The sequence below is a fragment of the Myxocyprinus asiaticus genome, chromosome 42, assembly GCF_019703515.2.
Source record: "Myxocyprinus asiaticus isolate MX2 ecotype Aquarium Trade chromosome 42, UBuf_Myxa_2, whole genome shotgun sequence".
Classification (NCBI taxonomy): Eukaryota; Metazoa; Chordata; class Actinopteri; order Cypriniformes; family Catostomidae; genus Myxocyprinus; species Myxocyprinus asiaticus.
The window spans coordinates 9,363,159-9,388,773 of NC_059385.1; the positions used below are offsets into that span (position 1 = coordinate 9,363,159).

The 25,615-nt window shown below is 39.3% G+C and overlaps 1 protein-coding gene across 5 annotated transcripts in view; it reads left to right on the top strand.

Annotated features, from left to right (window-relative positions):
• LOC127432501 (nipped-B-like protein B) overlaps positions 1-25,281 on the top strand; it is a 45,713-nt gene extending 20,432 nt beyond the window's left edge. For all 5 annotated transcript variants that reach the window (XM_051683639.1, XM_051683641.1, XM_051683642.1 and 2 more), the window contains 32 exons: positions 1,452-1,538; positions 1,621-1,852; positions 2,677-2,828; positions 3,392-3,472; positions 3,554-3,654; positions 3,733-3,862; positions 5,563-5,645; positions 5,852-5,984; positions 6,106-6,249; positions 6,341-6,427; positions 6,857-7,071; positions 7,338-7,440; positions 7,524-7,622; positions 7,740-7,886; positions 8,133-8,267; positions 8,411-8,509; positions 8,609-8,662; positions 9,633-9,741; positions 9,838-9,974; positions 10,424-10,564; positions 10,654-10,747; positions 11,229-11,383; positions 11,970-12,060; positions 12,155-12,328; positions 15,574-15,764; positions 15,852-15,959; positions 16,200-16,400; positions 17,716-17,862; positions 20,964-21,301; positions 21,726-21,900; positions 23,535-23,711; positions 24,152-25,281. In XM_051683639.1, coding sequence (XP_051539599.1) covers positions 1,452-1,538; positions 1,621-1,852; positions 2,677-2,828; positions 3,392-3,472; positions 3,554-3,654; positions 3,733-3,862; positions 5,563-5,645; positions 5,852-5,984; positions 6,106-6,249; positions 6,341-6,427; positions 6,857-7,071; positions 7,338-7,440; positions 7,524-7,622; positions 7,740-7,886; positions 8,133-8,267; positions 8,411-8,509; positions 8,609-8,662; positions 9,633-9,741; positions 9,838-9,974; positions 10,424-10,564; positions 10,654-10,747; positions 11,229-11,383; positions 11,970-12,060; positions 12,155-12,328; positions 15,574-15,764; positions 15,852-15,959; positions 16,200-16,400; positions 17,716-17,862; positions 20,964-21,301; positions 21,726-21,900; positions 23,535-23,711; positions 24,152-24,514 — 4,683 coding nt within the window. In that variant the 3' untranslated portion in view covers positions 24,515-25,281. The remainder of the gene's footprint in view (positions 1-1,451; positions 1,539-1,620; positions 1,853-2,676; positions 2,829-3,391; positions 3,473-3,553; positions 3,655-3,732; positions 3,863-5,562; positions 5,646-5,851; positions 5,985-6,105; positions 6,250-6,340; positions 6,428-6,856; positions 7,072-7,337; positions 7,441-7,523; positions 7,623-7,739; positions 7,887-8,132; positions 8,268-8,410; positions 8,510-8,608; positions 8,663-9,632; positions 9,742-9,837; positions 9,975-10,423; positions 10,565-10,653; positions 10,748-11,228; positions 11,384-11,969; positions 12,061-12,154; positions 12,329-15,573; positions 15,765-15,851; positions 15,960-16,199; positions 16,401-17,715; positions 17,863-20,963; positions 21,302-21,725; positions 21,901-23,534; positions 23,712-24,151) is intronic.
• The last annotated feature ends 334 nt before the right edge of the window (positions 25,282-25,615 follow it).

The window sequence follows — 25,615 nt, forward strand, 5'->3', positions numbered from 1 at the left end:
AATACATTGATTCTCAATGTGAAAATGCACAGTAAATATAGGAAAGCATTTACTAATGTAAAGGAATAGAACTGTATTGTACAGTGATGATGAAATAACATTTAACAAAATGTATATTAAAATGAAGCAAAATGGCCCACAGATGTGTTAACGTTGAAAGTTATTCAAAATAACTAACATGTTTTTTCAACTTTTGAGGGAATAAGGTCCCATTTTCCACATATGTGGACATCATGTTTATCAGCGCTAAATAAATGAAATTTTTTTAAAGCGGCATATCAAATGAAACTAGAGGCCTTACTTTTTACAACCAAACAGGTTTCAATGAAAAAACGTAGAGGTTTCTTACCAGAGGCACTTTTGTTCGCACTGCAGCCATGGAAGCACCTCGCAGAAATAGACGTCATGCTGTTGTGTCACGTGACTCGGTGCGCCAGAAGTTTAACCCTTAAATGACAGTGTAGAGTGTTGTGAACAGTATTCAGTAATTATTATTTTTTATTTTTTTTTTTCACCCAATTTGGAATGCCCAATTCCCAGTGCGCTTTTAAGTCCTTGTGGTCGTGTAGTGATTCGCCTCAATCCGGGTGGCGGAGGATGAATCCCAGTTGCCTCTGCATCTGAGACCATCAACCCGCGCATCTCATCACGTGGCTTATTGAGCGCGTTGCCACGGAGACATAGCGCATGTGTAGGCTTCACGGCATCCACTGCGGCATCCGCGCTCAACTCACCACGCGCCCCACCAAGAACGAACCACATTATAGCGACCATGAGGAGGTTACCCCATGTGACTCTACCCTCCCTAGCAACTGGGCCAATTTGGTTGCTTAGGAGACCTGGCTGGAGTCACTCAACACGCCCTGGGATTCGAACTAGCGAACTCCAGGGGTGGTAGCCATCGTCTTTTACCACTGAGCTACCCAGGCCCCCAGTATTTAGTCAGTTTAAATAAATTAAAATTTTGCGGGGTCACACGAGGTTAAAGAAACGTTTATGCTAATTTAAGGCCAGGAATTGTCAAAAACTTGACTTATGACCATGCACACTGAACGTGTTTTTTTAATCTTTGCTGTTTTTGCAATTGTTTTTCTGTGTAAACATGCGCTAGATAGTCATCTTAGACCGCTGTGCTGTATCAATTGAAAGTGCCGTATTAAGTAAAAAAAACTTTTAGAAATGTGTCTTTTTTTTTGCTGTAAGAACACGTTCAGTTTGAGTGCCCCTTAGACATGAACTGTTTAAGGAACGGATATGTTCTCTTAGATATTATGTCTTTTTAGTTTCACTAAAAAGAAATTTCACTTTATGGAAAAAGGAAAATTGTAGCTTGATATGATTCAGTATTGTCTTTTTTAATGCACTAAGTTTACCAGATTCTATTAATATTGCTGAGGCACATAAAACAATTGGAATCTTTGTATTGATATACTCGCTGCTTTTATCCCCAGATTCCATCTGATAAGTTGGTGAAGGTACAGGGTATTTTGGAAAAAAACATTCAGGATGGTGCAAAGCTCTCCACACTCCTGAATCATGTAAGTATCAATGTGGTTTGTCATGTCTGAATGTCCATGTGGTGGAATCACACTGAAAGGTTTCCTCTCCTCATGATTTCAGGGCAACGACAGGGACGACGAGGAGCGTTTGTGGCGTGACCTCATCATGGAACGTGTCACCAAATCTGCTGATGCTTGTCTAATGGCTCTTAACATCATGACCTCAGCACGAATGCCCAAGGCCGTTTACATTGAGGATGTTATTGAGAGGGTCTTGCAGTACTCCAAGTTTCATCTGCAGAACACACTGTACCCGCAGTATGACCCTGTCTACAGGGTGAACCCTCATGGAGGTCAGTCCCACACCTTAATATACTGTCCAAACCACATGTAATTTTTAAATGTCTCAAAATGTTTTCCCTCAGGGTTCCCACAGTCATGGAATTTAATTCTTGCCCTGACCTGGTAGAACAATCAACAATATTGCAGTCGCATGGTTTTAATTTTGTTTCCATTGGGTAGCCCCGTTCACAGTGATATCACATTGGTCCAAATCCAAGTCCAGATTGCTGTGTAATTTAAAGGTGCTGTAAACGATTTTAGCCGCTCTAGTACTTCTACGATACTGAACCGTTAAATTACAAACGCCCCCTCTTTCCAAAACACCCCCCTCCAAAGAAAGCATTGAGACCGTCACCTTCTCATGGTTGTCAAACCCAACAGTAGCAAAATAGCTCCATTAGCAGTTATGAAACTAAATATGACATTAAACCTGAGTGGTCCGCTTCAATTACTACACTATGATAACGCGCAAAATGATTTGACAGGCAGAAAGCACATCAAAGTCTTTTGATTGGCTGATCACAGTCTAGTGCTGTTATGACCATTCACACTGAATGTGTGAGATATCTCAGGACACTTATTTCAGTGATATCTTTCAGGGAGAAGGAACATTTTCTGCATACCATCCCATAAAACAATTTTTACAGCACCTTTAACGTAACGTATATTCTGATTGGCTGTGAATTCGTGCACTGTACTTTGCACAGTATTTCCAGTACTTTATGCTGGAAAGTTGTGAGTCGAATTTAGGATGTGTAAAGAGTATTTCATTCTTTGCATGTATGTATGGTAAATGTCATCACAACAATTGATTTCTACTCTTGCTCTGTTGTAGGTGGAACACTAAGCTCGAAATCCAAGCGAGCAAAATGCTCGACGCACAAGCAGAGAGTTACCGTCATGCTCTACAATAAAGTTTGTGACGTTATCAGTAACCTGTCCGAACTCCTGGAGATTCAGCTGATGACTGACACGACCATCCTTCAGGTGAGAATCTGTTACATCAACACTTGTGGGTCCTCATTTGAATCAACACAAACTCCCAACCAATATGACTGGTCAAACTAGGGCTTGCATGACTAATTAATTTAACAGCTAGTTGAAAATGACTCGCCATACACTGTGCAGCATTTGCAGTCTTTGCTGTTTCTGGCAAATCCAAAGCTTTGCTGTTGGGGTGTGTGTGAGTGGATACAATGTCCATGCAGCTGAGACGATCCGAAAGCATGCATAATCGTGCTAATCATAATCCATTGCAAAATTCACGATGTTTGCATTCTCTTGAACGTTACAAAACAAAGTCATGTCCCACACACTAATAGTTTCCCTCAGCCACTGTGTGATGCTTGATTAGTTTCACAGCAGTATGCAAGAATTTTGGCTTGTATAAGCTGAATGATTAAAGTGAAACACTCCAAATGAACACACTCAAATAAAAGCCACAAGGTTGCATGATCACATCAAGTCTGTCATTTGGGTCATGTCCTCTCTTTCTGTCTATCAATCACAAAATTCATATTATCTATTATCATCTTTGTCTCTCTTTGCAGGTTTCATCTCTGGGCATCACTCCATTCTTTGTAGAGAATGTGAGTGAGCTGCAGCTTTGCGCCATTAATTTAGTGACGGCTGTAAGTACCTATGCACTTTAGCTTTCTCTATGCTGTGCTGTGCAAACTTTGTCTAACACTGTTGTGCTGTGTGGTTCCCAGGTGTTCTCCAGGTACGAGAAGCACAGGCAGCTGATCCTAGAGGAGATCTTCACCTCTCTCGCCAGACTGCCCACCAGCAAGAGAAACTTGAGAAACTACAGGTAGCTGCTCCAGTCCAGCCTGCTATTTTTGTCAATGATACTTTAGAGTAAGTTTATTTTACTATGTTGTGTGTTCAGACTGAACAGCAGTGATGTGGACGGGGAGCCCATGTACATTCAGATGGTGACAGCTCTGGTTCTGCAGCTCATTCAGTGTGTGGTTCATCTGCCTTCTGATAAAGATGCAGATGATGAGAATGACAGGAAGGTAAGGGTTGGTGTTGCTCTTTTACCAGCATGGTTCAGAACCTCAGATCGTGACAGTTTTGGTGCTGACACTGTTGCCAATCTAAACACTTGTCGGTAGCAATTTATAATAAGGTTATATTTGTTAACATTAGTAAATGCATGAGGTATCATGAACTAACATTGAACAGTATATTTTTTACAGTAATTATCTTTGTAAGTTGTTCATTGTTAGTTCATGTTAGTTGCATTTACTAATGTAATATGCAATGTAATGAAGTGTGTAACTTTTTTTTTTTTTTATGTCAAAATACGTTTATTGTTTATTGACAATTATAAGTAAGCCATTCATGGGTATACATCCCCCAAAAGTCTAAACATTGAGCCTCTCAGGCACTATCAAAACACTTATGTTTATATTTTGAGCGGCCCGCTCTGCTCCACCCATCCCTTTCTATCTAAACCTTTAGTGTGAGTTTGGGGCATGGCTATTTGTAGTAAACTGCTCAACCGGGAGAATATGAACGTCCATGGCAGACATGTTATAGAGGAAACTAAACTTAGCTTCGCCAAAATTCGAAGACTTGCTAAAAGACAAAGAGACCGAGAACGGAGTAAAACCAGAGAGAACATTTACAAGGTGGAGGACTTTGAGGAAATTTTTGGAGTTTGATTCTTGCCGTGTTGCTTCTCGAAAGGTAAGCTATACTCTGGTATTGCCACACAAGTAAGTTCTTCAGATAAATTCGTAAGATACTCGGAATATAAATCGTTACACTTACTAGTTACCAAGAACTATCCTACCGCTTGTGCTAGATTTTTAGAAGAATATCTCAGCTCTGTAGGTCCATACAATGCAAGTGAATGGGTGCCAACATTTTGATGCTCCAAAAAGCACATAAAGGCACCATAAAAGTAATCCATATGACCCTAGTGTTTTAATCCATATCTTCAGAAGTGATATGATAGGTGTGGGTGAGAAACATGAATTTTTAAGTCCTTTTTTTTTCCTTGAAATTCTTCTCCTTGCCCACAAGGGGGCAATATGCATGAATAATGTGAATCACCAAAAACACGAGGAGAAGAAGAATGTAAAAGGGATCTGTTTCTCACCCACACCTATCATATTGCTTCTGAAGATATAGATTTAACCACTGGAGTATTGTTCATTGTTAGTTCATGTTAACTAATTTTAACAAATGTAACCTTTTTGAAAAGTGTTGCCACTTGTCTATATGTAAACATGCTTATCCTTTCCCCAAATTCATCTGATTGTTCCATTGTTTTAAAACCGACAGTGATACACTGCACTTCAGAAGTTCAACTACTTTTAATGTGACACATCTTAACAATGAAGTGCTCATGGCCACAGATACTGAAAAAAGGATACATCCGTCTTGTACAAAGACCAACAATTTAAAAACAGCGTAGATGGAAAGCAACAATGCATCCTTAGTGAACAGCCCATCACAACACATTATTAAAGTTCACCTAAGGGGGTCATATCATGAAGAACATTAAACATATCATTAATAGCACTTAATTACTCAGATGTAGTATTACATGTTTTTATTCTTAGCTACTGTAATTGCTGAAATGAAAGATTATGTGATTATGAGTCAATTTGGTGAGAAAACTAAACAAATGTAGGTAAATGTTTACATTCTTTGGTAAAATTGTTCTGATCAAAGACATGTTTAATAGACATTTTCTTTATTTCAGGTTGATCAGGATGTTCTAATCACAAACTCCTATGAGACTGCAATGAGAACAGCACAAAACTTCCTCTCCGTTTTCCTCAAAAAGTAAGAGCTCTGTTATTAAAATGCAACACAGAAAACTCAGTCCCTATTATAATTCCAGCTACACACCCTAACCCATTTATATAGGATTTTCTTTTTACTCAATACAGTGTGGGGATCAGTAAAGTATGTCTCTTTTTACAAACCCTGAATGAATGATTAATATTATGATTTTGGTTTATTATATTTTTTTATTATTATTATTAAAGATGTGGCAGTAAGCAAGGTGAGGATGACTACAGGCCGCTGTTTGAGAACTTTATCCAAGACCTTCTGTCCACGGTTAATAAACCTGATTGGCCAGCTGCTGAATTGCTATTGAGCCTTCTGGGAAGGTTACTGGTGAGTTTCAGCTAGATATTTGAAGGCAGGTATTTGAAATTCTGTTCAGACAGGAGGTCTTGACAGTTAAAGATTATTTAGCATAGATTCAAACTCTGACTTTCTGGTTCTTTTTTCGTAGGTTCACCAGTTCAGTAATAAGCAGACAGAGATGGCTCTGAGAGTGGCGTCTTTGGATTATCTGGGCACAGTGGCTGCCCGTCTTCGCAAGGATGCAGTCACCAGCAAAATGGACCAGCGCTCCATAGACCGCATTCTTGGAGAGGTAACGGCAGACTCTGCCAATCTGTGTTGCATGGATGAATCTCCTGGTCCTGAATGAAACTGATATTACTGCTTCATATCGTGTTTGACAGAGCTCTGGCAGTGATGAGGTTCAGCAGCTACAGAAGGCTCTGTTGAGTTATCTGGATGAGAACGTGGAGACAGATCCATCTCTATTGGTGAGAACCCCAAGAATTTAGTGACTTCTAGTTCAGCTTCATAACATCTGTCACATATGGTTCAAAATGTAATGGCTGACCAAGATGAGTTTTTCACAGGCCAATGTCAGTAGCTAGAGAGCGGTGTGCTCAGTGTTCAGTATAATGCAGATTTATACATAATACAATTTAAGATTGACAAATGAGATGTTCATGAAATTGCTTAAATGAAATGTACTTATTTTACACAATATTTGCTTACAATTCACTAAACAATTTTGATGAAATGTGAAAAAATGTGTTTCTTTGTGAAATGGCCAAATATCGGCCATAGAATCAGCCTAGCCAGTATCTCGGTCTATTACTACTATTTAGTGCCTGTGAATTATCAAAGACTCTGTTGAAAATCGTATATTTTAAATGTACTTGCGATGTCTTCACACCCAACAGTTTGCGCGAAATTTCTACATCGCGCAGTGGTTCAGGGACACCAGCACGGAGACGGAGAAAGCCATGAAATCACAGAGGGACGATGACTCATCTGACGGGCTGCACCACGCCAAGGATATCGAGACAACTAGTGAGATCTTGCAGAAAGCCGAAGCACGCAAGAAGTTCCTCCGGTCTGTTATCAAGACCACGCCATCAAAGTTCAGCAGTCTGAGGTAATCACATCAGCATTTTTTGTCCCAACTTTGTTTATTTTCAGCAACTTTCTTAAAGGTTTCAGTACAAGTTAAGCTCAATTGACAGCATTTGTGTCAAAAATTTTGATTACCACAAAAAAAAAAATTTCTTTAAAAGAAGCAAAAGGCTAGGTTACAGTGAGGCACTTACATTGGAAGTGAATGGGGTCAATTTTCTGAGGGTTTAAAGAAGTGGTTCCCAAACTGGTTGCCAGTTACTTTGACACCTGTTTGTTTTTCCACAGAGCAAACTCTGATACTGTGGACTACGAGGACTCGTGTCTTATTGTGCGATATCTGGCCTCCATGAGGCCGTTTGCACAGAGTTTTGATATTTATCTCACACAGGTCAGAGTTCTTCAACTCTTCATATTTCACTCTACTTATACAGAATACCATGAAAATAACACGTCCCCTCTGTTTGTCTGTAGATCTTGAGAGTTCTTGGTGAAAGTGCCATCGCAGTCAGAACAAAAGCGATGAAGTGTCTTTCAGAAGTGGTCGCAGTGGATCCAAGCATTCTCGCTAGGGTGAGCTCAGTTTCTCAATCAATGGAAGAAATCTGTCTCTTTTTAGGGTTCTCATTTGCAACTTGTTGGAGGAAATGCATTGGAGTGAAGTGTTATAACAGTGTTAAATCTGTGCAGCTGGACATGCAGCGGGGTGTTCATGGCCGTCTGATGGATAATTCCACCAGTGTGAGAGAAGCTGCAGTGGAGCTGCTGGGCCGGTTTGTACTAAGTCGTCCACAGCTAACCGAACAGTACTATGACATGCTGATCGAGCGGATCCTGGTTTGTGCTTCCTCTTTGTACATACACTTAGCAGTTGTTATTTCAGAAGTCAAGTGTCAGCATCGTCTTATCTGTAGCACTTGCGCTGGCACAGTTTATAGAATTAGAGATTCAGCTAAACTGAAAGATTTTAAAACATTTAGTAATTAAGGAAATATTCTCACTGTTGTCAGAACAGTGAGTGTGAAAAAATGTTATGAGTACATCACATTGGCTGATTTGTGCTGACAAGCATGTTTTCTTCAGGACACAGGCATCAGTGTGAGGAAAAGGGTTATAAAAATCCTTCGAGACATCTGTCTGGAGCAGCCCACCTTCAACAAGATCACAGAGATGTGTGTAAAGATGATCAGGAGAGTCAATGATGAGGAAGGCATCAAGGTGATCTAATTTACTTTCTAAACTAGGGGTCTAATTTATTTTCTAATCTCAAAAAAACGTTGCTTTATTTGCTTTACAGATGCTTTATTTGACTCGAAGCTTTATTATAACCAAGGAAAATTGATTTGAATTTTCTATTACAGAAATTGGTGAATGAGACGTTTCAGAAGCTGTGGTTCACCCCTACACCTAAGCATGATAAAGAGGCCATGACTCGCAAGATTCTCAACATCACAGATGTGGTAAGGATGTAGAAATGTTTGGGGTACAAACCATCTGACCTAATGACGTGTTCTGATGCCTGAAGTTATCAGTCTAAGGTCACATAATGTCTCTCTCAGGTCTCTGCATGCAGGGATTCTGGTTACGATTGGTTTGAGCAGCTACTTCAGAACGTGAGTTACCTCCTCTACGGTTCATGGACAATTTTGATTGGTTGTTCCAATACTTCATTTACAACACACACACAATAAAAATAGCAACATTTTCACTTTGAAATAAATCAGAAATTATCACTAGAATGTACTATTTTATTAGATTTTCTGCTCGACAAAGGTCTCTGTTGCTCATGTTGGCGGAAATCAGTCACTCTCATTGAAAATTGAGTTGCAGTTGCTTTGTTGCTGGAAGTCGCTGTATGTATGAATAGTTCACCCAAAAAAATTATCTCATGATTTACTCACCCTCATGCTATCCCAGATGTGTATGACTTTCTTTCATCTGCTGAACTCAAATTAATATTTTTAGAAAATGTCTCAGCTTTGTTGGTCCTCACAATGCAAGTGATTGGTGGTCAGAACTCAGAATGTCCATAAAGCACATAAAAGCAGCATAAAAGTAACCCATATGACTCCATATGTGGTTCAATCCATGTCTTCAGAAGCAATAAGATAGTTGTGAGTGAGAAACAAATAAATATTTATGTCCTTTTTTTATTTATTTATTTTTTATTATAAATTTCCACCTTTGACCAGCCCCAACCAGTAGGTGGCTGAATGTGAAAGTCACTTCCACACCAGAATGTGGAGGTGAAAGTGAAAGTGTAGATTTAACATTAAAAGGACTTAAATATTGATCTGTTTCTCACCCACACCTATCAAATCGCTTCAGAAGATATACATTTAACCGCTGGAGTCATATGGGTTACTTCATGCTGCCTTTGTGCTTTTTGGACATTCTGGTCACCATTCATTTGCATTTGTGAGGACCTGCAGAGCTGTGATATTCTTCTAAAAATCTTCATTTGTGTTCTACAGAAGAAAGTCATACACATCTGGGATGGCATGAGGGTGAGTAAATGATGGGAGAATTCTCATTTTTGCCTGAACTATTCCTTAACTCAAGTTTTAATCTATGTTTCCCCAGTTGCTGAAATCAGAGGAGGATGCCTCATACAAACCGGCCAGGAAGGCTTGTGCTCAACTTGTGGACAGTCTAGTGGAGCACATTCTCAAATACGAAGAGTCTCTCGCCGGTACGGGCTTTAATGACATCACTATGCTCGATCATAAAACCAAAGTTTTATATTTACTGGGCATCTGGTGAGTTTTCCTGTCTTTTTGTTCTGCAGACTGTGAGAATAAGGGAGTGACCTCAAATCGCCTGGTGGCGTGTATCACCACACTGTACCTGTTCAGTAAGATTAGACCCCAGCTGATGGTGAAACACGCCATGACTATGCAGCCCTACCTGACCACTAAGTGTAACGTACGTATACTGAAGAACAATTTACCCTTCGCTTAGTCTAGCCTTAAAGACGTTACTGACCAATCCTACCTCAGCAACTGTTGCTGTCAGCAGTATTATCAGAAAAGGCTTTTGCTCTTTTCTAATGTAAGTCTATGGAAGTCCTTTTAAACAGGACATTTATCAACATTTTTACCACTTTATGAGCTCAATTTATTGACAAATTGGCCAGTTAATACTGTTCTGTGAATAGAAATGACCAATTAATTATATGGGACGATCAGTTAAGCTTGTCAGAGTGAGCAACAGTTACCAAAGGGGGCGGAGCTTAGGTCAATTCAGGATGTATTCCATTAAATGGGGTCATACTGCCATCTAGTGGGCAGTGAGTGAAAGTGCTTATGCGTCCGTGCCGGCAATTTGACTGTTGGTTGAAAATTGTCCTCTTGTGTGTTTTATTTTTTATTCAGACTCAGAGTGATTTCATGGTGATCTGTAATGTGGCTAAAATCCTGGAGCTTGTTGTTCCTCTGATGGACCATCCGAGTGAAAACTTCCTCACCACGATTGAAGAAGACTTGATGAAACTCATCATCAAATACGGGATGACGGTCAGTTGAAGTGTGAGAATCACCAGCTCTGATGTCCAGTTGTTTGTACACTGAGAGCTTCATGGTGCTTTCTGTCTTGTATCCCACAGGTTGTGCAGCACTGTGTGAGCTGTCTTGGCGCAGTGGTCAACAAGGTCACCCAAAACTACAAGTTTGTCTGGGCTTGTTTTAACAGATACTACGGTCAGTAAATTTTATTCAGGACTAACCAGTGATAGAGACATTTTGGCTAATAGTGATTAAGGCCGATATTATAAATCTGCATGTTTTTTTTTGTTTTTGTTTTTTTTTACAGCATTCACACTAAAGTTCTAAACTGCATTTTACATGCTAAAATTAGTCACAAAAACTTTAATAATATGGATAAAAATTGGATAACTGTTCAGTACTTTAAAAGCTGACATAAAGACTATGCTCTTTGAACTTGAAACTTGATATTATTTGCATCCAATATTGGAATAAGCAGACTAATGCTGATAGTTCAATAATTATTAAATTATTAATTGCAATTATTAATACAAATTAAATTAAAAAAAAATTATTAAAATAATAAATTCATTATTTTAATTAATAAGAATGTGATTAAAATCTTAACACATCCCTATGCAAAAGACATATAGAGTGTTATTTAAGGCTAAAATGATTTTTCCTCTTCAATGTGTAGGGGCATTGAACAAACTGAAGATGCAGCATCAGGAAGACTCAAGCAACACTGTGCTGGTTTCTAATAAGCCCGCACTTCTGCGGTCACTCTTTACTGTGGGTGCCCTGTGCCGACATTTTGATTTTGACCAAGAGGAGTTTAAAGGCACAAATAAGGTTTGATGCACAAAATTATAGTAGTTCTGATTCCCAGGAATTTATTTTAAGTAAAAGTTTACCCAAAAATACACATTCTATCATCATTTGCTCATTCTCATGTTGGTCTTAACCGTCTGATTTTTCTTTATACCGTGGAACACAAGGAGATGTTAGGTAGAATGTTCACACTGATGAATACTGCACCTTATGTGAATTAAATGTGAATGAGATCTGAAAACTGTGGAGGAGGGGAAGAATTTCAGCGCTCTGTTTTGCTTGCTAAAGCTATCATATGGCATCTGAAGACTTGGAATATAGATCATATGGACTACTTTTACAATTCTGTCATCTGTCCCCATTAACTCTCATTGAATGCAAAAGATCAGCATGAACTTCTTGCTTAAAAGGAAGAAAGTAAGTCATGTGAGTTTGGAACAACAGTGATGGTGAGTAATTGATGACAGAATTTTCAGTTTAGGGTGAATTATCTGATAATTAAAAAATAAATAAGTTGATGGCTATTTGTAATAGGTGAATGGGACTATATTGTATTTTTGAACAGGATCAAGGTCTTTATATCTACCTGTCTGGTATGTTGTTTCAGGTGATCATAAAAGAAAAAGTGCTTGAGCTGCTGCTGTGTTTCACTAAGAATGAGGATGAGGAGGTGCAGACCAAAGCCATCATTGGTTTAGGTAAATATCTGCTGCTCTTCATGTCTCTGAACTGCTAGTCATCACCTTTGGCTTTGCTCAAACTGAATAAATCTGTGATCCACTGGTTCTCCAGGGTTCCTGTTTATCCAGCACCCAGAACTGATGTTTGCTACAGATGTGAAAAACCTCTACAACGGCCTCCTGGCAGACAGTAAGACAACTGTGAACCTGAAGATCCAGGTGCTAAAGAACCTGCAGTCCTACCTGCAGGAGGAGGACTCGCGCATGCAGGAAGCTGATAGGGAGTGTGAGTGTCTGTCACTTTCAGCCAAACTCAGCTGCTGGAGATTAAACACAGTATTTTGACACATGCTTGTGTCTCTGCCATAGGGTAGTAAATAGTGCTGGCTATAAACTGTTTTCTATCAAATAAAAGGTTGTCTTCAAGTGGGTGCTAGAAGACTCTGAAAGCCGCATTCAAATCTCATTAAAGCTGAAGTGTGTCATTTCAGAGAATTTTTCTCCCAATTTGGAATGCCCAATTCTTTTAAGTCCTCGTGGTCACGTAGTGATTCGCCTCAGTCCGGGTGGCAGAGGACGAATCCCAGTCTGAGACTGTCAACCCACGCATCTTATCATGTGGCTTGTTGAGCGTGTTGCCACGGAGGCATAGCGCGTGTGGAGGCTTCACGCCATCCACCGCGGCAACCATGCTCAACTCGCCACGCACCCTTCCGAGAACAAACCACATTATAGTGACCACGAGGAGGTTACCCCATGCGACTCTACCCTTTGGTTGCTTTGGAGACCTGGCTGGAGTCACTCAGCACACCCCAGGGGTGATAGCCAGCGTCTTTACCACTGAGCTACCCAGGCCCCCTTCAAACAAATTCCTGAAATCTTCCCATCTTCCATTTTTTCCAACCCGAGCTCACATTGGAAGAGCCAATGACTATGTTTACATGGACACAAGAAAGCGAGTTATTGCGAGAAAACAGCATTCAAGTTTACATGCACTGTATAAGCGGTGTACTCTTTTCACCCGTACACTTGCGGCTCGATCAGTAAGCATCTTTATCCACAGCAACTGAATTTCCCCACAACACTCGTGGAAATAATAAACATGGGATCCGAGGAAGACTTCACTATTTTATTCTCCATTGCTTCTCTTTATTTCCAGGTATTCCAGAGTTGTTGCTGTGTTTGTTTCCTTAACTTACTATCACAACCTGCAGCTGAATTGCACTGCAATAGTGGGGTTTCCCTGTTACGTAAAACTCCGGGATTCCCCCAATGTAGGAGCGTATATGCAAACGTGAGGGACAGTATAGTTTATAGTGTATGTGATTTTTTTCCACTGTACTCCCAGAAATGTTGAATTCTTTCTGCTGTGTTGACATGTTGTTAGGCTCCATCTTATGACGTTTCTTATCCCGGTCTTTTCCACGCACACGCACTCTTCAGAGACCCATCAGAACAGCGCTAATACGTTTGCATGACCACATTAAGCCGTGTTTTCTGAGAGCAACCTAGGTGTGTTAAACCGCTTTATCTTAATCCCTTAAACAGCATAAGGAAATCAGCGTTCTTGTTTACATGATGTTTACATGAACGCCACTTTCTGCTTAAACCCTGGAATAAACCGTTTTCTTAAGTGCATGTAAACGTGGTCATTGTTGCTGTGTCAGACTGGACGGACTACTCAAACAAACAGAGGAAAGATTTTGTAGTGCCAAAGAGCCATAGTGTTAAACTTTTTGTGAAGTCAGCCTACAAAATGGCTTACTTTCTGTTGACTGCATATTAAGCTGGGAAACGATGAAATTGTTTAGATCAAATAAATTACATCATCTTGAAGTTTTTGTCTTATTGGAGACATTTAAACACTAAAAATGATAAACGTTTACATCTATAAGGTACAAAAATTGGTACTTATAAATGGAAATTTGCCCTATTTATCATCTTTTATGGTAAGACTTTATTTTAACTTTCATTGAAACATTAACTATTACATTTATATAATGGAAAAATAAATGTTTTGTGTAGGGCTGTCAATCAATAATTTTTTTTTAAATCAAATTAATTACATGAAATGCTGATTAATTAATCTAATTAATGGCAAATAATTGCATATAAAAATATTTGTTGAGAACGGCCCCAAATAATTATTCAATATATAATGATTGAATAATTCTTAATAATTATATAATTACCATTCTGAGTAAATTCTAGAGACTGTTGTGTGTGAAAATCTCAAGAGATCAGCAGTTACAGAAATACTCTAACCAGTCTGCCTGGCACCAACAATCATCCATGCGATTATCTAATCAGCCAATCGTGTGGCAGCAGTGCATAAAATCATGCAGATACAGGTCAGGAGCTTCAGCTAATGTCAACTGATCAACCATCAGAATGGGGAAAAAAAAACGTATCTCAGTGATTTGGAGTGTGGCATGATTGTTGGTGCCAGATGGGCTGGTTTGAGTTAGAACTGCTGATCTACTGAGATTTTCACACACAACAGTCTCTAGAATTGACTCAGAATTGTGCCAAAAACAAAAAAACATCCAGTCAGTGGCAGTTCTGGAAATGGAAATGCCTTGTTGATGAGAGAGGTCAACAGAGAATGGCCAGACTGGTTGGAACTGACAAAGTCTACGGTAACTCAGATAACCTCTCTGTACAATTTTGATATGCTATTCTAAGATGCGAGTTGGTGCTGTTTTGGTGGCACGAGGGGGACCTACACAACATTAGGCAGGTGGTTTTAATGTTGTGGCTGATCATTTATAATAATTCAGACAAATAAAGTGCATTACATTATTTTGGCAGATGAGTAAAGCATTGATAAAACAATACAAAAAGTGGCTTTAGATAGTTATTTCCATAATATTGAACACAAAAATTTTATTGGCCTACAGTCCACAGCAATCCATTTTGCAGTTGAAATCGTTGAATATGTTGACGTTTTGCAGTTGCTGTGTCAATTTACACATAGTTTGAAATGTAGAAAAACATGTCTCGAGACCCCTGCATTTAGAATTGCACTTCGTCCAGCTGTGTTTGAAAGTAAGAACGCGTCCTCATCTTGTGCTGTCACTAGTGCCAAGCAAGCCTGAGTGTGGTTTGTTGTCTGTGCAGCTGCACATTGCTTTTACAGCTGGAGTTTCACTTACTGCCCCCTGCTGAAAACAGGTGATACTTCAAGCTAGAATTGCTCTGATAGTAGGAGTATTCTATATTACGGTCCAGGGACATGGATATATTGCATACATTTTTTAAACAAGTTATTTTTAATAATGAATCACACTGAATGAACACGTTAATTCGACAGCCCTAGTTTTATGTATCTTCTCTGCAAAACCCCTGCAGTACTGCCAAAGACCCACAGGGGTCCACGCACTCGTGGTTGAAAACACTGGATATAGACCAGTCCTTTCTGACCAATTAAATTATGCAACATCTTGTCCAAGACCTACCTCTTTTGAGGTATTCTTATTTACTGCTGATCTCCCTTTCTTGGCTGTTATTTTATTTCTATGATTTCTGCAGGGAAGAAGATGGCCAAGGAGGAGGACCTGAAGGAGATGGGTGATATCTCCTCTGGCATGAGCAGTTCTATCATGCAGCTCTACCTCAAGCAGGTGCTGGAGTCCTTTTTCCACACACAGTCTAGCGTACGACACTTTGCCTTAAATGTAATCGCCCTGACTCTCAACCAAGGCCTCATTCACCCTGTACAGGTACGTACCCACTGCACAAACCTTTAGAAAACTCCACCCAATCTCGTCTGAAAGTGTTTTGAGTTTTGTTTCTTTGTTCTCCTCCAGTGCGTTCCATATCTAATTGCCATGGGAACAGACTCAGAACCCACAATGAGGAATAAAGCCGATCAACAGCTAGTGGAGATTGATAAGAAATACACAGGATTCATTCATGTAAGTGGGTTGTAATAACTGATGACTGTTTTCAACGCATGATGATTAGGTATGGGAATTGCATGGAACTTAATAAATCTGGTTCCAAGAGGAATGCACATTATTTGATCTTGAATATTATATGGGTTCAGTATTTTTTTTTTAAATGGAACTGGCTCTGAACAAGGCCCCTCGATTCCTAACTAATAATGATGTGATTAATTGTGAAGTAATGGGCGTCTGTGTGATGAATGCAAACAGATGAAGGCTGTGGCGGGGATGAAGATGTCCTATCAGGTGCAGCAGGCCATCATGGGTTCCCAGCCCTCTGTCATCAGGGGGTTCCGACAGGATGAGTCAAATACGGCTCTTTGCTCACACCTCTACACCATGGTGCGTGGGAACAGGCAGCACCGCAGAGCTTTCCTCATCTCGCTGCTCAATCTGTTTGATGACAGTGCGGTAAGTAATATAAATGTTTGTTTTTTTACCATTTCTTACCAAAGCCACAAGCCACTCAAGGCTGTGTGTTATTTCACCATGGTTGAAAGATGTTGTAAAATATGCTAAGAGACACATACATTCACAAATCATTATATTATGTTAATAATATTATTATTAAAGTATTTTTAAAGTCCCCTTGTAATGGTTTGAGCAGTTTTTTTGTTCTCTGTTCATGTATTTTGTATTGAACCAGGAAGTCGGGGTGGGACATATTAAGTTGAAAATTTGTCTTTGAGTGAAAGATGAGTCATCTATATTTTTGGTCCATTTTCTGACTGCTAAAAGTAAATTTTTTCACTAGTATATAGATGGCCTCAAAGCTAACAGACATAAAAGCATTTCACAGAATTGAGAATATTCTTTAACTTCAATAAAATTTATAATAAACAATTGTTTTGTCAATTAATATTGTTCATTAGCCAAAGTCTAGGCTACACATTACTAGCTGCATTAAAGGAATGTTCCGGGTTCAATACAAGTTAAGCTCAATCAACAGTATTTGTAGCATAATATTTATTACCACAAAAATTTATTTTGACTTGCCCCTTGTTTTCTTAAAAAAAAAAAAAAAAAAAAAAAAGCAAAAATCTTTGGCACTTACAATGGAAGTGAATGGGGGCCAATTTTTTTTTGTGCTAAATTACTCACTTTTTCAAAAGTTTAGCCATAAGACATAAACAATATGCATGAACTTGATTTTAGTGTGATAAAATCATTTACTAACCTTTTCTGTTTAAAGTTATAGCCAATTTTGTAACTTTGTTGCCATGACGATGTAATGTCAACAAACCCTAAAACAACTGTAAAAATGACAATATAAACAACTTTACAGCTCAAATAATACACAAGTTTTAACAGAATAATTAATGTAAGCGCTTTTCAAAAATTACAAGCTTCAGATTTCTGCCTTCAAACCCTCCAAAAATTGTCCCCTTTCACTTCCATTGTAAATGCCTCGCTGTAACCTCGATTTTTGCTTTTTTCTAAAGAAAAGGAGGGATGAGTCGAAATAAATTTTTGTGGTAATCAACATTATGCCACAAATGCTGTCGATTGAGCTTAACTTGTATTGATCCCAGAATATTCCTTTAATATTAAATTCAGTTGATGTTCAGACACTTAAACACCCTAAAACTGGGACTGTCCTATTTATAATAACAATTTTAATCTCTGTAACTACAGTTTTACGTAGCAGTCAATATTTATTCTGTCATTGTGTGGTGTGTGTATTAAGAATCTCTAATAAAGCTGATTTTATTTTGTTCCCATGCAGAAGTCGGACGTGAACATGCTCTTGTACGTAGCAGACAATCTTGCCTGCTTTCCTTATCAGAGTCAGGAGGAGCCGCTGTTCATTATGCATCATGTCGACATTACGCTGTCTGTGTCCGGCAGCAACCTGTTGCAGTCGTTTAAAGAGGTGTGACACTTGCTGAATCATTTGTCTTATTGAACTTCAGTTCTCCTTAATCTTTCGTGCTCTCTCTCTTTCTCTGCTTCTCTCTTCACACTAACACAGGGTCCAAAATTAACTTTTTGCCAAACCTGCCAGTAGCTGGTGAAATGAGTACATTTAACAGCAATAATTATTTCTTACCAGCCAAAGAACTATTCTGCAATAGTTTTACAAACTATTCATCGGGCTCAAATTGTGAAAGAGAGGTTCAGGGAGCATGAGGAATCATTTTCACACATGAATTGGCCACCACTGAGTCCTGACCTTTACCCCATTGAAAGCCTTTGGGATGTGCTGGAGAAGACTTTACGAGGTGGTTCGACTCTCCCGTCATCAATACTTGGCCAAAAATGAATGCAGCTCTGGATGGAAATAAATGTTGTGACATTGCATAAGGTTGTCAAAACAATGCCACGAAGAATGTGCGCCGTAATGAAAGCTAAAGGCGATCCAAAGAAATAGAGTATGCAACTTTTTTTGGGCCAGGCAGTGTATATACATAATTGTTTTTGTTTTTTTAAAACAGTTTTTTTCCTATGATGACAATGTATTATTTGGCCGTTTTTATATTATTTGGCCGATAGACCACATATGTTCTCAGAAACATGAAGACACTTACTTTCCTCATACTTTCATTTTGGTGACTCGATAGGAATATTCCACAAATGTGTTGCAACATGGAGTTCTTGAGAAAAAAAAAAAACAGCATCCTAGATGAAACTATGAACGTTCATCCACTTAGGTTAAAAGGCATTAAGATTATGTGTTGCGGGGACCTGGGTAGCTCAGCGAGTATTGATGCTGACTACCACCCCTGGAGTCGCGAGTTCGAATCCAGGGCGAGCTGAGTGACTCCAGCCAGGTCTCCTAAGCAACCAAATTGGACCGGATGCTAGGGAGGGTAGAGTTACATGGGGTAACCTCCTCGTGGTCACTGTAATGTGGTTCTCGCTCTCGGTGGGGTGCATGGTGAGTTGTGCGTGGATGCTGCGGAGAATAGCGTGAAACTTCCACACGCACTATGTCTTCGCGGTAACGCGTTCAACAAGCCATGTGATGAAATGCACGGATTTACTGTCTCAGACGTGGAGGCAACTGAGATTCGTCCTCCGCCACCCGGATTGAGGCAAGTCACTACACCACCACGAGGACCTAGAGTGCATTGGGAATTGGGCATTCCAAATTGGGGAGAAAAGGGTAGAGAAAAAAAAAAAGATTGTGTTGCAACAGACGACGATTTAGGTTGATTTGAATCGTTTGAGTCACATACATTTAGCGAGGTTCAGACTATCATTCTTTACAGTGCTTTCATAAAGTATTCAGACCCCTTCATTTTTATTTTCACATTTTGTTATGTTGTAGCCTTAAGCTAAAATACTTAAAAAATAAATAAATAATTCACATCAGTCTACACTTCATACCCCATTATGACGATGCAAAAAACAGATTTTCGATATCTGCAAATTTATTAAAAAGAAAAAACTAAAATATCACAAGTATTCAGACCCTTTGTGATGACACTTGAAATTTAGCTCAGGTGCGTCCCATTTCTCTGGATCATCTTTGAGGTTTTTCTTCACATTGATTGGAGTCCACCTGTGGCAAATTCAATTGATTGGACATGATTTAGAAAGGCACACACCTGTCTATATAAGATCTCACAGCTGAACATGCATTTCAAAGCAAAAACCAAGCCATGAGGTCAAAGGAACTGCCTGCAGAGCTCAGAGACAGGATTGTGTCGAGGCACAGATCTGGGGTACATTGAAGGTTCCCAAAAGCACAGTGGCCTCCATAATTCTTAAATGGCAGAAGTTTGGAACAACAAGGACTCTTCCTAGAGCTGGCCGCTCGGCCAGACTGAGGAATCGGGGAAGAAGGGCCTTGGTAAGAGAGGTGACCAAGAACCCAGTGGTCACTCCTGGTTGAGCTCCAGAGATCATGTGTGGAGATGGGAGAAACTTGCAGAAGGACAACCATCACTGCAACACTCCACCGATCTGGGCTTTATAGCAGAGTGGCCGGAAGGAAGCCTATCCTCAGTGCAAGACACATGAAAGCCTGCTTGGAATTTGCAAAAAAAGCACCTAAAGGACTCTCAGACAGTGAGAAACAAGATTCTCTGGTTTGATGAAACAAAGTTTGAACTGTTTGACCTCAATTCCAATCGTCATGTCTGGAGAAAACCAGGCACAGCTCATCACCTGCGCAATATCATCCCAACGGTGAAGCATGGTGGTGTTAGCATCATGCTGTGGGGGTGTTTTTCAGCAGCAGGGACTGGGGGATTAGTCAGGGTTGATGGAAAGCTGAACACAGCAAAATACAAAAATATCCTTAATGAAAACCTGGTCCAGAGCGCTCAAGACCTCAGACTGGGCCGGAGGTTCACCTTCCAACAGGACAATGACCCTAAGCACACAGTCGCTTAGGGACAACTCTGTGAATATCCTTGAGTGGCCCAGCCAGAGCCCGGACTTGAACCCAATCTAACATCTCTGGAGAGACCTGAAAATGGCTGTCCACTGATGGTCCCCATCCAACCTGACAGAGCTTGAGAGAATCTGCAGAGAAGAATGGCATAAAATTCCCAAATCCAGGTGTGCAAAGCTTGTCGCATTATACCCAAAAAGACTTGAGGCTGTAATCTCTGCCAAAGGCGCTTCAGTTAAGTACTGAGTTAAGGGTCTGAATCCTTATGTCAGTGTGATATTTCAGTTTTTTCTTTTAAATTTGTAAAGTTATCTAAAATCAGGTTTTTGCTTTGTCATTATGGGGCACGGAGTGTAGATTGATGTGAATAAAAAAAATAATTTAAAGCATTTTAGCATAAGGCTGCAACATAACAAAATGTGGAAAAAAAAGGAAGGGGTCTGAATACTTTATGAATGCACTGTATGTTGCTGTTCCTAATAAAGTTTCTGGTCAACTGGTGAGTGCTTTACTTACTCCCAAAAGCCAGTTTTATGCAATTGAAACTAGTTTTATTCTGGACCCCCTAGTCTACACTTATACCTACTCAAACCTAACATCCAGATTTCTAACCATTTTTCCTTGCATTGAAGTCTTTGCTGAAGGAGCCAAGACAACAGGAAAAGAAGAAAAAAAGAGCAAAAAAATATGGCTCTGAGGAAGATGAGGATGATGAGGACTGTAGCAGAGAAAGCAGCAGTGATAGTGACAGCAGTGATGAGGTCATCCGGCGGCCCAAGAAATCCAAGCGAGCTGCTGCCGTGGACTTGGACTCTGATTCAGACCTGGACTTAGAGGATGTGGACAAGGTGATGCAGCGGCTCCCTGACAATCCTGAACCCTTGCTGGACTTTTCCAATGCCTCTCAGGGCATCCTGCTGCTCCTGATGCTCAAGCAGCACCTTAAAAACCTCTACGGCTTCTCTGATAGGTGAGCTATGGCCACCAATCCAAATGCATTCTGATCCTTAAAGTAATAGTTCACCTAAAAATTCAAATTCTGTCATTATTTACTCACACTCGTGTTGTTCCAAACCCACCTGACTTTTTCTTCCTTCCATGGAACACAAAAGTAGATGTTAGGCACAATATTAGCCTCAGTCACCATTCACTTTTATTGAATGGACAAAGATGACATGAAAGTGAATAGTGACTGAGACTAATATACTGCCTAACATATCCTTTTGTGTTCCACAGAAGAAAGTAAGTCAGATGGGTTTGGAACAATTTAAGGGTGACTAAATTATGACAGAATTGTCATTTTTGGGTGAACTGTAATTTTAAGCAGATCACATAATTACGTTAATGTACAGAGGCTTTATACTGAATTTTCGCATTTCTCTCTCTTCCTGCAGTAAAATTCTGAAGTATTCACCTACAGAATCTGCAAAGGTTTATGACAAGGCTGTAAACAGGAAGGCCAATGTGCATTTCAACCCACGCCAGACACTGGACTACCTGACGAACAACCAGTCCAATGCAGATATTACTTATGATGTCAAGAGAAGGATTGTCAGACAGTATTTAGATGTATGCATTCACATTTTCATCGTTTTTGATTTGCCCTATATATATAAAACTCTTGTGTGTCAATTTAAAAAAGTTACTCAGAGTCCTTATAGGACAAAAATGTCAGCGTCAAAAAAACTGCTCTAATAATATTATATATTAATATTATTTTCCACTTTCAATGAGTTAATATTTTAAACCAACATCAGTCCTGATCATAGCTACCAAATATTCATTAATTTTCAGGATTTTAACCCTTTAAATGCCAGTTTGTTTACAGAAAGACACTGTTGTTTTTTTACACACACACACACACACACATTTCTCAATACACACTTACAAAACACACTCTGACATCCATACCAACACTCCCACACAAAAAGCTGCATTATTTATTCAACTGGCCTGCAGTGCTCTATAATACACCAGACAGAAAATAGGAACAAAGCATGTATTTGCTCCATAGGCTAAACATGGATAAAATGGTGCCATCTGGTGGAAAATATTAAAAATTAAAATTTTGAAGCCAGAGCTCTGGAATGAAAGCATAATATCATATAATTTATGATTTTATGCTTTAATGGCAGCGGGATCAAATATTGCAGTTTTAATGGGTTTCAATGGGGACATTTTTGTCCTGAAGGTCCTGAGTGTAACTATTTTGTGTACACAGTGTATTATAGATGTATTATAGGAACTGAGGTTGAAATATCAAAATTCCCCAAAAAATACACACCTTTGGCAAAATTTATGCTGTTGGCATTAACACAGCCAAAATTATAGAAAAAATGAAAAAGACAGAAATGTCCCAATGGTCGCACAAGGGATAATGTTGTTGAGCAGTTAAAGGGGTGGTTCACCTAAAAATTCTCTTATCATTTTCTCACCCTCATGCCATCCCAGATGTGTCTGACTGTCTTTCTTGTGCAGAACACGAAGATTTTTAGAAGAATATCTCCGTTCTGTTAGTCCTCACAATGCAAGTGAATGGTGACCAAAACTTTGAAACTTCAGAAAGCACATAAAGACAGCATAAAACTACTCCATTAAACAGTGATTTAATCCATGTCTTTTGAAGCAATCCAAATTATTTTGGATTAGAACAGACCAAAATATAACTCCTTTTTCACTATAGATCTCGACATCAGCAGTCTCCTTGGCAATCATGATTTCAAGCTCGATTACATTTCCTAGCACCACGTAGCGCTCTGCACATGCATCAAGTACTAGGAAGTGTAATCGAGTTTTAAATCATGATTGTTCCCAGAGACTGCAATGGCAAGATTGGTTTGTTCTCACCCAAAAACCAATTAGATCGCTTTAGATACTGTAACATGGATTAAATCACTGGAATCGAATGGATTACTTATATGCTGCCTTTATGTGCTTATTGAAGCTTCAAAGTTCTGGCCACCCTTTACTTCCATTGTATGGACCTAGAGAGCTGAGATATTCTGCTAAAAACATTTCCTTTAAGGGGCTGGGTCCAAAATTAGCTCAAATTTAATTTAGTATTTTGCAATCCCATTGTCCAGTAACTAATTTTTATACTCTTAAGCCAATTGTTCTTGCATTTGGTGCTTGGTGAGTGATTTGCTCCTGGTTGAGTGGTTTTTCCGCTGGCTCATATGTTCTGACTCTGCTTTTCCTCATAGTTTAAGGTACTGATGGAGCACTTGGACCCAGATGAGGAGGATGAAGAGGGGGAAGCTTCAGCCAACACCCACGCAAGAAATAAAGCCATCACCGCTCTACTAGGAGGCTCCAGCCCCAAGAATAATGCTGCTGATTCATACGATGACGACAGTGATGTTGATGAAAAGGCTCATGGGGTAAGAACTCCCCTTTGTGTTCAAAGAAACATGATGTCATATTTTGGTCTTTCCTATTTATTTTTTTAACATAAGACTGTTACCGTAATTACAAGTTTCCAACTAGTAAAAACATCTTTTGTCAAACTCGTCATTTCCAAAGTTGGAAACTGTGAAGTATTTGAAAGCTCTTATGTAGTGACATCATGTAAACTTCATGTTTAAGACCATTGACAGTTGTGTTATTTAATAGACATGTATGCGACGACAGTGTGTAGCACTTTATTATTATTTTTTTGCTTCATTGTATTGACTGCGAGGGGTGTTTATTTGTTTATTGCCGTTTTAAATAGTTCCGAAATGTGAACAGCTCAGAGTAGAATAAGTTTTCATCTTGTAATTTACGGTCATTCCAATGTGACGTGAGTGCAGCATTATATCTCTTATTTAAACTCTTCCAGTCATCACGGCGATCCAGAAAAGGTGGAGATTCCGAGGCATCAGGTCACATGAACGAAAAGGTAGAAGCCAAGGATGTCATCGCTATCTGCTGTCCCAAGTACAAAGATCGGCCGCAGATTGCACGTGTTATTCAGAAGACAAGCACAGGCTACAGAGTTCGTTGGATGGCCGGCTCTTACTCGGGCACTTGGGCGGAGGCCAAGAAACGAGACGGACGTAAACTTGTGCCTTGGGTAGAAACTATAAAGGAGTCGGACATTATTTACAAGAAAATTGCCTTCTCAAGTGCACACAAACTGACCAACAAAGTAGTGCAGACTTTACGTTCACTGTACGCAGCCAAGGAAGGAACTTCCAGCTAATTAAACCTGTTATAACTCTCAAACTGTGTTATGCCTGATGAACTCTCAGCAGCCAAACTTCTTCAGGATTCAACATTTTGTAAACTCTAAGTTGGAGAGAGAAGAAAACTACAGACTCGCCAATTTTAAGATCCCAATGTGGAACTGGTCAATTTAAGGAAAGAAGATTTTAAACGTGTGGTCTGTTTTGGAATTGTAGATGTGAATCCTGTACATCTTTTAAGTTAAACAGAAAAGAAAGGTTTGGGAGCTCCTTCGCTGTTGTGCAGCAACTTGGTTGTTTTGAAAAAAAATTTCCCCCACTGTATCATAGTTTAACAAAAAAAACGAAACGAAAAATGTTTATATATCTGACACAAAAAAAAACAACAAAAAAAATCTGTTTAAAGAAATAAACCTAAAGTGAATGTTGGAAATTAGTCTGTTGATGTTCTTAATAAAGTGACCTTGGAGTTTAACCTAGACCGGATGGATTTCTTTAGCTTAGCTCAGTTTCCAGGGAAATAAACTTTTAAACATCTCTTCTGCTTTGTTTTACTTCTTATTTTGTTTCCTCGTGCTGTAAACTGGAGTCTCCTGGACATAATTTATTCAGTCGAAAGCAGAGCATGCAGTATCTGTTGCCTACATGGAAGGGAGGGTTTTTTGTAAATGTAGATTTTGATGTATTGGGTCAGGATTTGGGTCTCTAAACCCCACAGCGGGAGAAGGGACCCCCAGCATGTGTGGAGCAGCAAATACTGCAATAAATTTTTTTACTTCTCTTTGTTACTTGTCTCGTTTGCATTTGACTTTGATTTTTATGTCTGCAAATTATTGAAAAAAATATTTAGTAGTGTGTTCTGTAATTTAGGTACTTTCTCAAGTAGATGTATTTTATTTTTTTTTATTGGAAAGGTAAGAGCACTTCTCACTTGTCTCTGATAGCAGGAATAAAGAAATTGTAAATAGTTATATAAGATGGACCAAGGTTCAAGAACTCATAAAGAACATCTATTATGCACGCATTCTTGCATAGTTCATCAAACTGCTTCTGGGCTGGCAGTAGATGTCATTTTATGCATTAGGATCCTGTTTTTATCTACACTGTTCATGAATTGA